This window comes from Oncorhynchus keta, chromosome 25, assembly GCF_023373465.1.
Source record: "Oncorhynchus keta strain PuntledgeMale-10-30-2019 chromosome 25, Oket_V2, whole genome shotgun sequence".
NCBI classification, from domain to species: domain Eukaryota; kingdom Metazoa; phylum Chordata; class Actinopteri; order Salmoniformes; family Salmonidae; genus Oncorhynchus; species Oncorhynchus keta.
In genome coordinates, this window is record NC_068445.1 from 27,865,525 (window position 1) to 27,880,772 (window position 15,248).

Sequence of the window (15,248 nt, forward strand, 5' to 3'; positions counted from 1 at the left end):
TGTTATTTGATTTACAGATACCTAGCCTAAAACCCCAAAGAGCAAGCAAAGCAGATGTAGAAGCACAGTGCACAGTGGCTAGGAAAAACTCACTAGAAAGGCAGCAAACTAGAAAGGAATCAGGCTTTGAGGGGTGGAGATTGTAAGAGTATATGGCCATAAAGTCCAGACGTGAAGAACTTGTCCTTACGCTCAGAGAGTAGTTCAATCTATTGGCATGAAGTTTCTGTAATGACCGATTCTGTCACTGTGAAAATGCACATTTTCACATTCTTGTACTGAATAGAAAAAACGTCAATCTCAAGAATGTGTGGGAAGAACCTATTGTATGGCACTAAATCAACAAGACAGAGAGAAGTATTTCCACAACACTGTTGTCTAGCCAGGTGCCACTCAGTGTCTGTGTGTGTGCGTGCGTGCGTGTGTGCGTGTGTGGTTGTATTACATGCGCCAAGCCAAGGTCATTCTCTGCAACAAGTAATACAATTTTTATCATACTAACTAACAAAATCGCAGTGCTTTGGTTCATATACATCTGCATATCCCACAAAGCGAGGCATTACAAGGCCATTTCACACTGCATTGTTATTAGCCCCGGGCTATCTTATCCCCAGTCTAGACTGGCCCTGGGATAGCTTAGCCTGTGTTTACACAAGCATTTGTTAACCCTGGGCTGCTTTAGCCCTGGGCTAAGGATTCACACATATTCCACAGCCCTGGGCTAACGGACAAACAGACACGCGACCAACATTCTATCTCTGCCACATGACCAATGTTATAAGTAATAATGCATTTATTTTTAGACATTATTTCCTCCTGCTTCTATTCTAGCCTAGCATTTTATTTCCGACAGTGATATTTTGTATAAACCTTGCTGTCTGCCTGTCCGACCTCGGAAACAATGAGCATGGTTACATGCACACAATAATGTGATTATTGTGGATAGTCAGGTTAATATAATAGTTTGTTTAAAACATTTACACGCTGTGCAAGAATAACTATTTCCCAAATAATGGACACATCTGAAATAATTTACATTTTTACAGACTGCAATTAGGGTTAGCATAAGTACGTTGCTCGTGGGCACATCGTACAGATTTGTCACATAGTTGACTCCGGTGTTGTGCCGAAACCCCCCTCCTTAATTTTCTCATCAGAGTCAAATACTTCCTATTGAACAAACTTCACTCAGAAAAGTAAACCGTAATTAATAATTAATGTACAGTGGGGAGAACAAGTATTTGACACACTGCCGATTTTGCAGGTTTTCCTACTTACAAAGCATGTAGAGGTCTGTAATTTTTTATCATAGGTACACTTCAACTGTGAGAGACGGAATCTAAAACAAAAATCCAGAAAATTACTGTATTATTGACTGTATGTTTGTTTTATTTATGTATTGTTATATGTGTCAAACTGCTTTGCTTTATCTTGGCCAGGTCGCAGTTGTAAATGAGAACTTGTTCTCAACTTGCCTACCTAGTTAAATAAAGGCGAAATAAAATAAGAATGATTACAGCGCTTTCTCTTTCAAGACTTCAAGATTTCGGAAGTGGAAACACTTGCTATGCAATTGGTCAGTACTTTGAGGGTGAAAAACACAACTTCTTCACAAAATTTCAGAATCTTCAGTATTTCCTCCCTGTGGGGATGTCACGATCGTTGGAGTAAATGGACCAAGGCACAGCGAGCGTAGAGTTTCACATGTTTAATTGAATGAAACTCACAGAAAACAATAAAGCATGAAACGTGACACTAATGTAGTGCTCGCAGGCAACTATACATAGACAATATCACACAACAAACAGGTGGGAAAAGGCTGAGCCTGAGGGTCCTGGTGGGCAGCGACTGTCGCTGGAGGCTCTGGACTGCCAACCGTAGCTGGAGGCTCTGGACCGCAGACCGTCGCTGGAGGCTCTGGACCGCAGACCGTCGCTGGAGGCTCTGGACCGCAAACCGTCGCTGGAGGCTCGGTACTGCCAACCGTAGCTGGAGGCTCTGGACCGCCGACCGTAGCTGGAGGCTCTGGACCGCAGACCGTCGCTAGAGGCTCTGGACCGCAGACCGTCGCTGGAGGCTCTGGACCGCAGACCGTCGCTGGAGGCTCTGGACCGCCGACCGTAGCTGGAGGCTCTGGACCGCAGACCGTCGCTGGAGGCTCTGGACCGCAGACCGTCGCTGGAGGCTCTGGACCGCAGACCGTCGCTGGAGGCTCTGGACCGCAGACCGTCGCTAGAGGCTCTGGACCGCAGACCGTCGCTGGAGGCTCTGGACCGCAGACCGTCGCTGGAGGCTCTGGACCGCAGACCGTCGCTAGAGGCTCTGGACCGCAGACCGTCGCTAGAGGCTCTGGACCGCAGACCGTCGCTAGAGGCTCTGGACCGCAGACCGTCGCTGGAGGCTCTGGACCGCAGACCGTCGCTGGAGGCTCTGGACCGCAGACCGTCGCTGGAGGCTCTGGACCGCCGTGTTACTTCACAAGCACACTAATAATAAAATAAAACTAAGTATGCCGAATAACATAACAACCACACTAACGACCCTATGGCGTTGTTTAAAAATATATACAGTATGTATGGTATATGCTGTGTTCATTGTGAGATATAGACTTGATATTAATTGATAGATATTTATGATGTTTAGAATGTTTATGATATAATTCATATCATGTTTAATGTCATATATAATTAGATGTAAAGAATGACAAGTCAGGGTTGAGGGAAAGATGAAAGATGAACAGAGCAAAGTACAGAGAGATCCTTGATGAAAACCTGCTCCAGACTGCTCAGGACCTCAGACTGGGGCAAAGGTTCACCTTCCAACAGGACAACGACCCTAAGCACACAGCCAAGACAATGCAGGAGTGACTTTAGGAAAAGTCTCTGAATGTCCTTGAGTGGCCAGCCAGAGCCGAGACTTGAACCTGATCGAATATCTCTAGAGAGACCTGAAAATAGCTGTGCAGCAACGCCCCCCATCCAATCTGACAGAGCTTGAGAGGATCTGCATAGAATAATGGAAGAAATTCCCCAAATACAGGTGTGCCAAGCTTGTAGCGTCATACTCAAAAAGAGTCGAGGCTGTAATCGCTGCCAAAGGTGCTTCAACAAAGTACTGAGTAAAGGGTCTGAATACTTATGTAAATGCAATATTTTGTTTGTTTATTTGTAATACATTTTAAACATAAAAAAAACAGTTTTTTCTTTGTCGTTATGGGGTATTTTGTGTAGCTTGATGAGGGAAAACAACAATTCTATCAATTTTAGAATAAGGCTGAAACGTTACAAAATGTGAAACAGTTGAGGGGTCAGAATACTTTCCAAATGCACTATATGCTATTCAAATATATGATCATATTTATTTTTTATCTATGGCACATTCATATATTGGTTTTAAATATATTATCATATTTTTTTAAATATATGTCACGTTTTTCAATATATATAGCCATATATGGCCATATATTACTTTACCGTATGGGGGCTAAGATGCAGTGACCTGAAGATTCAGCTAGAGCACTGAGAAGTCTCACTCCGCCTCAGTCTGGCCTCATGTCAGGGTAGGTTTGCGTCCCAAGGCTTTTGGACTTTTTTTCTGGCTTTTTTGGGGGCAGAAACATTTTTGAGCCAAACACTAGCGCTAAGCCTGATAGGTCAAATTCATGAGAGGATAAAGTACTGTGAGTGGCTGCATTGTCGGAACTAGAAGCACAAGCATTTCGCTACACTCGCATTAACATCTGCTAACCATGTGTATGTGACAAATACAATTTAATTTGATTTGATTTGATGGTTTGATTTGCTTGCAGGCTTTATGCACTTCACCTGGGCAGATACCCATCACCATATGCCTCTGCCCATCACCGCACAGATAATGATCTTTAGTTGTCCTTTTATCCATCTAGAATTTCAGCAGAACGGGCTCACTCATATTTCACAATGACCATAATGACATAACGTAATAACGTATTCTGTCATTTTGCATTCTTCTGATACATTTTGAAGCTTTTTAAATTAGTCTCAAGTTTTTGTTCATAGTAATTTCTTTAGTCAGTATCCAGCCATGGCAGCAGCATCTCTCTTCTTCTATATGGTTATCTCCAAGCCCAACTGTTTGTTTTCTTTTCAATAAGTAGTTTTTTTTGTCTTTTTCAGTCTTAGTATTGCTTTTTGTGTGATCTTGTTATTTCAACAGGGGCTTTCAGTATATGACGATAGATATCACCTTCAGAAAATGGTGTGACTCAGACAGTGTCAGCTGCTGCTTATAGAATATGAGAATCAGAATGCTATATTCCATCACATAATACAATAGAACAGAACACATGGTCAAAACATTGGGATCTAACTCCAAACTGCAGCATAGAAGCTATTGTCCAGAAGAAATTACACATCCACAGCCACTGTTGTCACATCAGAGCAATGCAAACCTACTGGCTGAAGTATGCCTATCTCTTTGTCAGTACCTACGCAGTGCTCAGGCAGTGTGCTGGCCGTTCTGCCAATTCTCATACTCATTGTTTCTCTCTATCCATCTTAAACTTTTCTTCCTACAGTATATGACTCTTTATTTCCGTCAGACATGGCACCAGGCCATACACAGTATAGTGCACTTTTGACCAGAGCCCTATGTCTGCCATGTCTGCCCTTGTCAATATTGTGTTCCTTCCTTTCTTGGAAGCAGCAAAAACACACAGTACCACATTAAATCATTATTAAATTAACAGAAGCAAAACCATTGTAAAAAGCCATCGGTACTGCCCTCCCTGTTCATATTCGTCACAATTCAGACAAAGCACTCTTTCAAAAAAATGTGCCTTTTTATATGAGCCAAAGGGAGTGCAGAAAAGGTCAGCAATGATGTTTCCAAATATGTTTTACCTCTGTTTTTGCACATCAATTTACTCTATTTCTCTTTTCCTTCTACTTATGGCGGCAGCGTAGCCTAGTGGTTAGAGCGTTGACTAGTAACCGGAAGGTTGCGAGTTCAAACCCCAGAGCTGACAAGGTACAAATCTGTCGTTCTGCCCCTGAACAGGCAGTTAACCCACTGTTCCTAAGTCGTCATTGAAAATAAGAATGTGTTCTTAACTGACTTGCCAGATTAAATAAAGGTAAAATAAAAAAATTAAAAATAAATGAAGCGTTGCTCATGCAACCCTGAAATAACAGCAACCGTTTTTAATGTAGGCCTCTGTGGTTCCTGTATTCAGCACACAGATGTACCAGTAAACGGAATGCAAATAGATGTCACATTGTCATGTGGTCCTAGGTTCAGGTTATGGATGTATCCTAACCCTCTCCTCAGTATTCTGGTTGTATTCCCTGTCTACTGCTTAGCACAGGAGAGAATAAAGGTAGCTGCAGGATAAACTAGAGAATCCGTGATTCAGGTGTTAAAGGATTCACTATTTATAACCCAAAGTTTAAAGCCAAGTGCAGTTGGACAGAGTGTGACATTTTCAGGACAAGAAGTTATCATGTAGAGATAACATTTTATTTAATTTATATACCATATATTTATAGTGTTATACATACACAGTATCCTATTCCTCAGTCATGAGGTGACTTACTGTGACTTGTGATAATCTTAGGTAGAGCAAACACTGAGACTCACATCAGTGTCAGGCCGGAAGAGGGTTATGTCATTAATTTAATGATCCACTCACTTATCTCCCATTTGGATTGGGTCACTGCTATCTGGAATCCTTGGGATGTCCCCACTCTGACGTTACCCTATTGAAGTTGAACTGTATAAAAACATTTTTTTTGAATGTATTTGTCACATACACATGGTTAGCAGATGTTAATGCGAGTGTAGCGAAATGCTTGTGCTTCTAGTTCCGACAATGCAGTAATAACCAACAAGTAATCTAACTAACAATTCCAAAACTACTGTCTTATACACAGTGTAAGGGGATAAAGAATATGTACATAAAGATATATGAATGAGTGATGGTACAGAGCAGCATAGGCAAGATACAGTAGATGGTATCGAGTACAGTATATACATATGAGATGAGTATGTAAACAAAGTGGCATAGTTAAAGTGGCTAGTGATACATGTATTACATAAGGATGCAGTAGATGATATAGAGTACAGTATATACGTATGCATATGAGATGAATAATGTAGGGTATGTAACATTATATAAGGTAGCATTGTTTAAAGTGGCTAGTGATATATTTTACATCATTTCCAATCAATTCCCATTATTAAAGTGGGTTAAGGTTAGGGTTAGGTAAGGGTTATGATTAAGGATAGAGTATGGGTACGGATTAAGCTTAGGGTTTAGGGTACGGACGTCCCAAGGATACTGAATCGCACGAACCATTTGGACTGTAGCCTATGAAACAGAGAGGGACACACACAATGTTCAAAAAACAGTTTTTTATGGTTTATTTCAAATGGCATTTTACTTAAGTACTTCATTGCAAAACACATATATATCATTCTTGTTTTAACACACAAATGTTTTTTGTGGACCTTAGTAAATATGTAGATAAATGAATGCACTCTAGTCCAGGTCATATTGAAACATTTTTTTCTGATGTGATAAACTGTTGCTTGTTTTTTTGTTCTTGGTTTTATTTGATTTATTTATTTATTTGACATTTTATGGCACTCCTGACCTCTAGTGGCTAACATTATAAGTACAGTTTTCGATCACACGGAATCGCTCACTTATGTTCCTGAACTATTTTGATATGCATGGCCTTAATAGCAAACACGTGACACTTTGCATAATTAAGTGGATGTGATTGTGAAAAGTCACAAACTGGTAACTCCAGCTTCAAAGGTGTGCGCTGGATTAAATTAATTAACGAAACACATGGTAATTTATCTTCAAAGTGCCTCATTGTAATTGGATTGTGTTATCTACTGTAAAATATCGGATATGACCACACACGTAAAATATATCACTATGAAAAGCTTTGAAGTTAATGCTGCGGTGATGAGTGTCCCTGAGCGTGAGTTGATGGGTAACATTTTGGTGAGTGAAACAGGTGAGCCCTTGCTCCCAAGTCACTCCAACATAGCTAAATTCAAACGAGGGAACGATGGCCTTTATGTTCACACGGAGGACTGGAGTGAAATTGTGAAGAGAAGACAATTGGTAAACGCCAAGGAACGAATGAGAGTAAGTGTAACTGTAGGCCCAGGCGCCATGTCAACAAAAAACTGGCAAAAGGTCTGACTTGGAAATTGACCCAAAATGCTGTCGCGTGGAAGTAGGCCTACTGTACAAAAAAAGCATCACCTTTGATTTATTCAATTTGTATGTGCTCTGACTTGTGTAATTTGCTTCATTAGATCAAAAACATGAACAGCATGTTCTCCCGTTTGAAGCGTATGGTGCCACTGATGCGTCGTGACCGTAAACCCAGTAAAGTGGATACGCTGAAGGCTGCCACAGAATACATCAAGCTACTGGTGGCTGTACTACAGGACTCTGACAGTGTAAGTATAAAACAGTAGGTTTAATATGATGGTGTTGTTGCTCAGACTAGCGGTGCATGCATCATACCAGCAATAGGCTACAATATTTCAGGCATAATTGCATTGCTCTTGTGATTCAACATATTGACATGTAATTTTTATGCTTGTTAGAATAATGGGAGCAAGACTGATTTCTTGAAGAATGCTATCAACTATGCAACTTCTGATGGGATGTGTGGTGATCTGTGGAGGGTGGATGAGGTAATTACTTTGTGCATTCATAGCTGCTTGTGTTTACATGTGAGAGCTATTGTATCAGTGTACAGTGTACCCCTATGGGGTTTTAAAACAATCCATCAACAACCAATATGCTAACCTCCTACAACCATCCGGAAGTCTTGCAAGCTGACATTCTGTTTTCTGCGCAGTGGTAATCGGTTTGGTTATAGGAGGCTACCAATATGTAGGTCAGTGGTCACAATTCATGGCCTTGTAGACCACCTGAGTGTGCAGGTTTTTGTTCCATTCCAGCACTACCCACCTGTTTCCACTTGTCTTGGTCAGATTAGTTGAATCAGGTATGATAGATCTGTTAGTGTTGGTTTGGCACAAAACCCTGCAGTGACCACTACTTAAGGAATTAAATGAAAAATTACAGTAGTTATTGAACTTCTCTGTATCTCACCCTCTCTTCTCCCACAGCTGCTGGACAGTGTGTCAGGAGTGTCCGGTAGTGAGTTGTCCGACGGGGTGACTATGACTCTTCCCTTGGTGACTACAGGGTTTGGAGCAGGAGATGGAGACGTGAGTGGGCTGGTGCTTCACCACTGTGTGATGCCCACCTACCAGTACATCATCCAGGTGGCACCGGACCAGTCCATGGTAATAAATGCAACATACCAAGACGTCGTCCCAAATGGCACCCTATTCCCTATTTATACCACTACTTTAACCAGAGTGAGCCCTATGGGCCCTGGTCAAAAGTAGTTTATTGAAAAGGGTGCCATTTGGAATGCAGACCATCTCTTTGACTAACTGTGAAGGGTTGTCTATCACAAGGCCTAAAAGAATATCTGACAATGAATTCAGTGAAAACTACTTTAATTACATAATAGTAGGCTCCCACAGTAGCCAACAAACACAAAATACAGAAAATGGAACTGGATTCTTATCAAGGCAACTATACTGACCAAAAATATAAACACAACATGCAACAATCTCAACAAATTTACTGAGTTACAGTGCATATAAGGAAATCAGTCAATTGAAATGAAATCATTAGGCCATAATCTATGGATTTCAGATGACTATGCAAGGCCGTCACCTGGCCCAGCCAATCAGAATGATTTTTTCCCCCTACAAAAGGGCTTTATTATAGACAAATAGTCCTCAGTTTAAACAACTGCCCGGGTAGCTTATCTCAGATGATCCTGGTTTTTAACACTCGTTTCCTGTGTGCAATCATCCGCATCGAGCTAAAGGCTAAAGCTGCCGCTTTCAAGGAGTAGGACACTAATCCGGACACCTATAAGAAATCCTGCTATGCTCACAGATGAACTATCAAACAAGAAAAGCATCAATACAGGTTTAAGATTGAATCCTACTACACCGGCTTTGACGCTTGTCAGATGTGGCAGGGCTTGAAAACTATTACGGACTACAAAGGGAAACCCAGACACAAGCTGCCCAGTGACGTGAGCCTACCAGACGAGCGAAATGCCTTTTTATGCTCGCTTCGAGGCAAGCAACACTGAAGCATGCACGAGAGCACCAGCTGTTCTGGATTACTGTGTGATAACTCTCTCGGTAGCCAATGTGAACAAAACCTTTAAACAGGTCAACATTCACAAAACTGCTGGGCCAGATGAATTACGTGTACTCAAAGCATGCGCGGACCAACTGTCAAGTGTCTTCTCTGACATTTTCAACTTCTCCCTGACTGAGTCTGTAATACTGACATGTTTCAAACGACCACCATAGTCCCTGTGCCTAAGGAAGCGATGGTAACCTGCCTAAATGAATACCGCCCGTGGCACTCACGTCAACAGCATCTTCCTGGATACCCTAGAGCCACTCCAATTCGCAAACCGCCCCAACAGATCCACAGATGACGCAATCTCAATCGCACTCCACACTGCCCTTTCTCACCTAGACAAAAGGAACAACTATATGAGAATGCTGTTCATTGACTACAGCTTAGCGTTCAACACCATATTGCCCACAAAACTCATCACTAAGGACTCTGGGACTGATCACCTCCCTCAGCAACTGGAACCTGGACTTCCTGACCCCAGGTGGTAAGAGTAGGCAACAACACGTCTGCCACGCTGATCCTTTGCTGACGACACAACGGTGGTAGGCCTGATCACCGACAACGATGAGACGGCCTATAGGGTTGAGGTCAGAGAACTGGCAGTGTGGTGCCAGGACAACAACCACTCCCTCAATGTGAGCAAGACTAAGGAGCTGATCGTGGACTACAGTACAGGCTCCCATTAACATCGAAGGGGCTGTAGTGGAGTGGGTCGAGCGTTTCAAGTTCCTTGGTGTCAAATCAAATTTTTAAAAAATTGTCACATACACATGGTTAACAGATGTTAATGCGAGTGTAGCGAAATGCTTGTGCTTCTAGTTCCGACAATGCAGTGATTACCAACAAGTAATCTAACTAACAATTCCAAAACTACTGTCTTATACACAGTGTAAGGGGATAAAGAATATGTACATAAGGATATATGAATGAGTGATGGTACAGGGCAGCATACAGTATATGGTATCGAGTACAGTATATACATATGAGATGAGTATGTAAACAAAGTGGCATAGTTAAAGTGGCTAGTGATACATGTATTACATAAGGATGCAGTCGATGATATAGAGTACAGTATATACGTATGCATATGAGATGAATAATGTAGGGTAAGTAACATTATATAAGGTAGCATTGTTTAAAGTGGCTAGTGATATATTTACATTTCCCATCAATTCCCATTATTAAAGTGGCTGGAGTTGGGTCAGTGTCAATGACAGTGTGTTGGCAGCAGCCACTCAATGTTAGTGGTGGCTGTTTAACAGTCTGATGGCCTTGAGATAGAAGCTGTTTTTCAGTCTCTCGGTCCCAGCTTTGATGCACCTGTACTGACCTCGCCTTCTGGATGATAGCGGGGTGAACAGGCAGTGGCTCGGGTGGTTGATGTCCTTGATGATCTTTATGGCCTTCCTGTAACATCGGGTGGTGTAGGTGTCCTGGAGGGCAGGTAGTTTGCCCCCTGTTATGCGTTGTGCAGACCTCACTACCCTCTGGAGAGCCTTACGGTTGAGGGCGGAGCAGTTGCCGTACCAGGTGGTGATACAGCCCGCCAGGATGCTCTCGATTGTGCATCTGTAGAAGTTTGAGTGCTTTTGGTGACAAGCCGAATTTCTTCAGCCTCCTGAGGTTGAAGAGGTCCACATCACCAACGAACTATCATGGTCCAAACATACCAAGACAATCATTTAAGAGGGCACGACAAAACCTTTTCCCCCTCAGGAGACTGAAAAGATTTGGCATGGGTCCCCAGATCCTCAAGGTTCTACAGCTGCACCATCGAGAGCATCCTGACTGGTTGCGTCACTGCCTGGTATGGCAACTGCTCGGCATCTGACCGTAAGACGCTACAGAGGGTAGTCGAACAGCCCAGTACATCACTGGGGCCAAGCTAACTGCAATCTAGGACCTATATAATAGGCAGTGTCAGTGGAAAGCCCATAAAATTGTCAGAGACTCCAGTCACCCAAGTTATAGACTGTTTTCTCTGATACTGCACGGCAAGCGCTTCTGGACCACCAAGTCTAGGACCAAAAGACTCCTTAACAACTTCTACCCCCATGCCATAAGACTTTTTGTGCACTGCTGCTACTCGCTGTTTGTTTGTTACCTATGCATAGTGTCACTTCGCCCCCACCTACATGTACAGATTACCTCAACTAGTCTGTACCCCTGCACACTGACTCGGTACCGGTGGCCCCTGTATATAGCCTCGTTATTCTTATTGTGTTACTTTTTCTTTTCATGTGACAAAGTTTGATTTGATTTGGATCAAGAATGATCCACCACCCAAAGGACATCCAGCCAACTTGACACAACTTTGGGAGGCACTGGTGTATTTGGTATTATTTTAGGATCCCCATTAGCTGTTGCAAAAGCAGCAGCTACTCTTCCTGTGGTCCACACAAAACATGAAACATAATACAGAACATTAATAGACAAGAACTGCTCAAGGACAGAACATGGGCCAGCGTCCCTGTGGAACACTTTAGTGCAACAAAATATTAGGAACGTGTTCCTAATGTTTTGTATACTGTGTATAACCTGTGATATTCTCTTGGGTCTTGACTGCTAGCAGACAGCCCTGTATGAACTGTTTCTTCTCTATAGATGTTCCAGCCCAGTTGAGAGGAATGGTAGAGAGACCCAGCCTGGACTCAACATACCTTGCAGGTAGGTTTACAAGAGTTATGTGGTCATCCTAAATGGCACCCTATTCCTTATATAGTGCACTATGTAGGGATTATGCTTTCATTTGGGATGCAGTCATAATTTGCTGGTTGAACACAAAGGTATGTTCACACTTTGATACAGAAGTTTGTTTAAATATAACTTTTTTTTTTTAGGGGCAATGCTTCAGATGGGAGAATGTTCTCGGAAGAAAAACAGACGGAAGGATGTTGTATTTGTTAAATTATATTTTGAGTTTGGTTGGTACATAATGTGATTTTTTTTTTTTGTTAAACTTTATTTATTTTTACAATATTCAGCAGCCCCTTATAATAAAATGGTAAGCATGGAGTGGTTTGTATGTTTTTATTTAGCAAAGAGATATACAGTAGGGTATTAGTAGGTCACAATGCCTTTAGGAAGTATTGCCTTTTTGTTGTTACAGCCTGAATTTAAAATGTATTGATTGAATTTAGATTTTTTTTGTCACTGTCCTACACACACAATGTCCCATGATGTCAACGTGGAATTATGTTTGTTGAAATTTTTACAAAGTAATGAGAAGTTTAAATGTATTCAACCCCTTTGTTATGGCAAGGCTAAATGAGTTCAGGAGTAAATTAGCTTAACATGTCATATAATACTGTGTACGTTGCATGGACTCTGTCTGCAATAATAGTGTTTAACATGATTTTTGAATGACTACCTCATCTCTGTACTCCACACATACAATTATATTTAAGGTCCCTCAGTCAAGCAGTGAATTTCAAACACAGATTCAACCACAAAGAACAGGGAGGTTTTTTTCCAATGCCTAGCAAAGAAGGGCACCTATTGGTAGATGGGTAAAAATGTAAAAAGCAGACACTGAATATCCCTTTGAGCATGGTGAAGTTATGAATTGCCCATTTGGATGGTGTATCAATACACCCAGTCACTACAAAGATACAGGCGTCCTTCCTAACTTAGTTGTTGGAGAGGAAGGAAACCGCTCAGGGATTTCTCCAAGGCCAATGGTAACTTTTAAAAAGCAGTTTAGTGGCAGTGATAGAACTGAGGATGGATCAAGATTGTAGTTACTCCACAATACTAACATCATTGACAAAGTGAAAAGGACACCTGTACAGAATAAAATATTCCAAAACATGCATGTTTGCAATAAGGAACTAAAGACATTTTTTAAAAATTGGCAACGCAATTAACTTTTTGTCATGAATACAAGTGTTATGTTTGGAGCAAATCCAAAACATTACTGAGTACCGCTCTCCATTTTCAAGCATAGTAGTGGCTGACTCGTGTTATGAATAAAGTTAAGGACGAAAGTTTTTCAGGTTAAAAATGATACAGAATTAAGCTAAGCACATGCAAAATCCTAGAGGAAAACCTGGTTCAGTGTGCTTTCCACCAGACACTTGGAGATTAATTCACCTTTCTACCAAGAAGACAGTGAATGCTCCTGAGTGGCTGAATTACTGTTTTGACTTAAATCTGCTTAAGTCCATGGCAAGAACTGAAAATGGTTGTCTAGTACAGATCAACCGATTTGAGAGCTTCATGAATTTTGTAAATAACAGGAAAATGTTGTACAATTCAGGTGTGCAAACCTCTTGGAGACTTACACAGAAAGACACAGCTGTAATCGCTAATAAAGTTGCTTCTACAAAGTATTGACTCTGGTTTGAATATTTATGTAAATTATATATTTCTATATTTAATTTTAAATACATCTGCAAACATTTCTAAACATGTTTCCATATTATTATGGGGTATTGTGTGTAGATGAGTGAGAATATATTAATCAATTTTGAATGCAGGTGGTAACAATGTGGAGTAAGTCAAGGAGTATGAATACTTGTATGCACTGTAGGTACATGCAAAACATGTATACCATTACTTACCTAACAAACACTCAATGTAAAATAAATGCACTTCTAAATGTAATTTAACTAACATTTAATCATACTTGAATATTGACCCCAGCCCACAGGCCGGGCATTTTGTTTCCTTGGAGTCCTTATTTTGAGCACAAGGTGGCGCCAGTTTGTAATTCGTGGTCACAGCTTCAATGTTTTTGCAATATTACAATTCCAGGTTGCCATAGGACAAAAATAAAACAATAACACCATGCTGGTGTGCACTACGTTTGCATTAAATTCCAGGTGAAAATTTACCACACAAAGAAAACAATGCGCCTAAGTGCATTTAAATCTTACAGAAAAATTAATTGCTGTCGTATTTTGGGGAGTGCAGGTGGTGTCGGAATCGTGCAGAACACCCTTGCAGAGGTCAGGGTGTTGGAGTGTGGGCAGGCGTGGCAATGGGATAGTACAGGCGCGCTCAACGATGAAAAACAGCGGGGATATACAGCAGGCGGCCGCGGTATAGGAAGACATAACGGAATAACCTAGGGCTATAAACATTAGCGTTGCATTTGAATTATATATTATATATTGTTTGGTTTTTAAGTCCTACGGCAGTGGGTGTGACGCGCATCCACAAAAGAAAAGCCGCAAAGAATGCACTGAGGTAAGAACAGACATAACCAGCTATCAAAGTTTTTTTTTTTTTACTTTGATGTAATTTAGTTTTTTGTAATTTAAGCTATCAACATATTCGTGACCATCCATTAGGCGATACACCATTGAAATGTAGTCCATTGATCCTTTGCTAGTAGTGCGATGCATGCCAGAACACTGATCTGACAATGACCAGTATCAGATGTAGAAAATAAAATCGTTTCTAACCGGAAAGTAATAACATTTATAATTCCCTATAATAAACTAATTCTAGGAGGTAGCTGCTTCACCGTTTCCTAACAACTTTGCGGCCTATACATTTTTATTCGCCTGCAAATTAATCATCACCAGCAAGCTGTTTTGCGGCAGCAAACATGGAGGCAGTCTTACGGTTTATAGGCATTATTCATCAGAATTATATCATATGTATTTATTTCGATGGAAGAAATACGTTTCTCTTGGTTCTATACGAATTACATGGTTTTGTTTGTGTTTGCTGATATGCGCGGCACAGTGCTCTTATTTTCAAACGTTAAATCGCATAACATGAATTGGATTATATCATGAGAAGGACCGCCTTGCATGGATGCATACTTTATTTTTATTTTTGGTGATTGGTTACTCGCTTTTTATTATGCAGATTGGGGTTTGTGTATGCAGGCTATAATGGATTCGTGATGAACAGAAGTGCCCCCCTCCGCCTCACACGTACCGTCTGGGTACCACCATAACAGGCATAGCCATTCGTTTAGATCTGCCTACCAGGCTAGGTCGAAACTCTACAGGTTGAGACACTGATGACCGTCACAAATCTG

General features: G+C 41.3%; 2 protein-coding genes across 3 annotated transcripts in view; both read left to right on the plus strand.

The window, feature by feature from the left end:
* Window positions 1-6,741: 6,741 nt before the first annotated feature.
* figla (folliculogenesis specific bHLH transcription factor) lies at window positions 6,742-12,268 on the plus strand. The gene is made up of 6 exons (XM_035735248.2): window positions 6,742-7,141; window positions 7,315-7,461; window positions 7,612-7,701; window positions 8,143-8,322; window positions 11,858-11,920; window positions 12,094-12,268. Exons 1-5 carry the CDS (start codon window positions 6,899-6,901, stop codon window positions 11,873-11,875), a joined length of 678 nt encoding a protein of 225 aa, XP_035591141.1. The 5' UTR covers window positions 6,742-6,898; the 3' UTR covers window positions 11,876-11,920; window positions 12,094-12,268.
* A 1,905-nt stretch (window positions 12,269-14,173) lies between these two features.
* LOC118358471 (beta-adducin-like) overlaps window positions 14,174-15,248 on the plus strand; it is a 31,720-nt gene continuing 30,645 nt past the window's right edge. Inside the window, exon 1 of one of the 2 annotated variants that reach the window (XM_052479058.1) lies at window positions 14,174-14,443. The gene's annotated coding sequence lies outside the window, so the exon portion shown is untranslated. The remainder of the gene's footprint in view (window positions 14,444-15,248) is intronic. The other variant, XM_052479057.1, reaches the window with a different exon arrangement.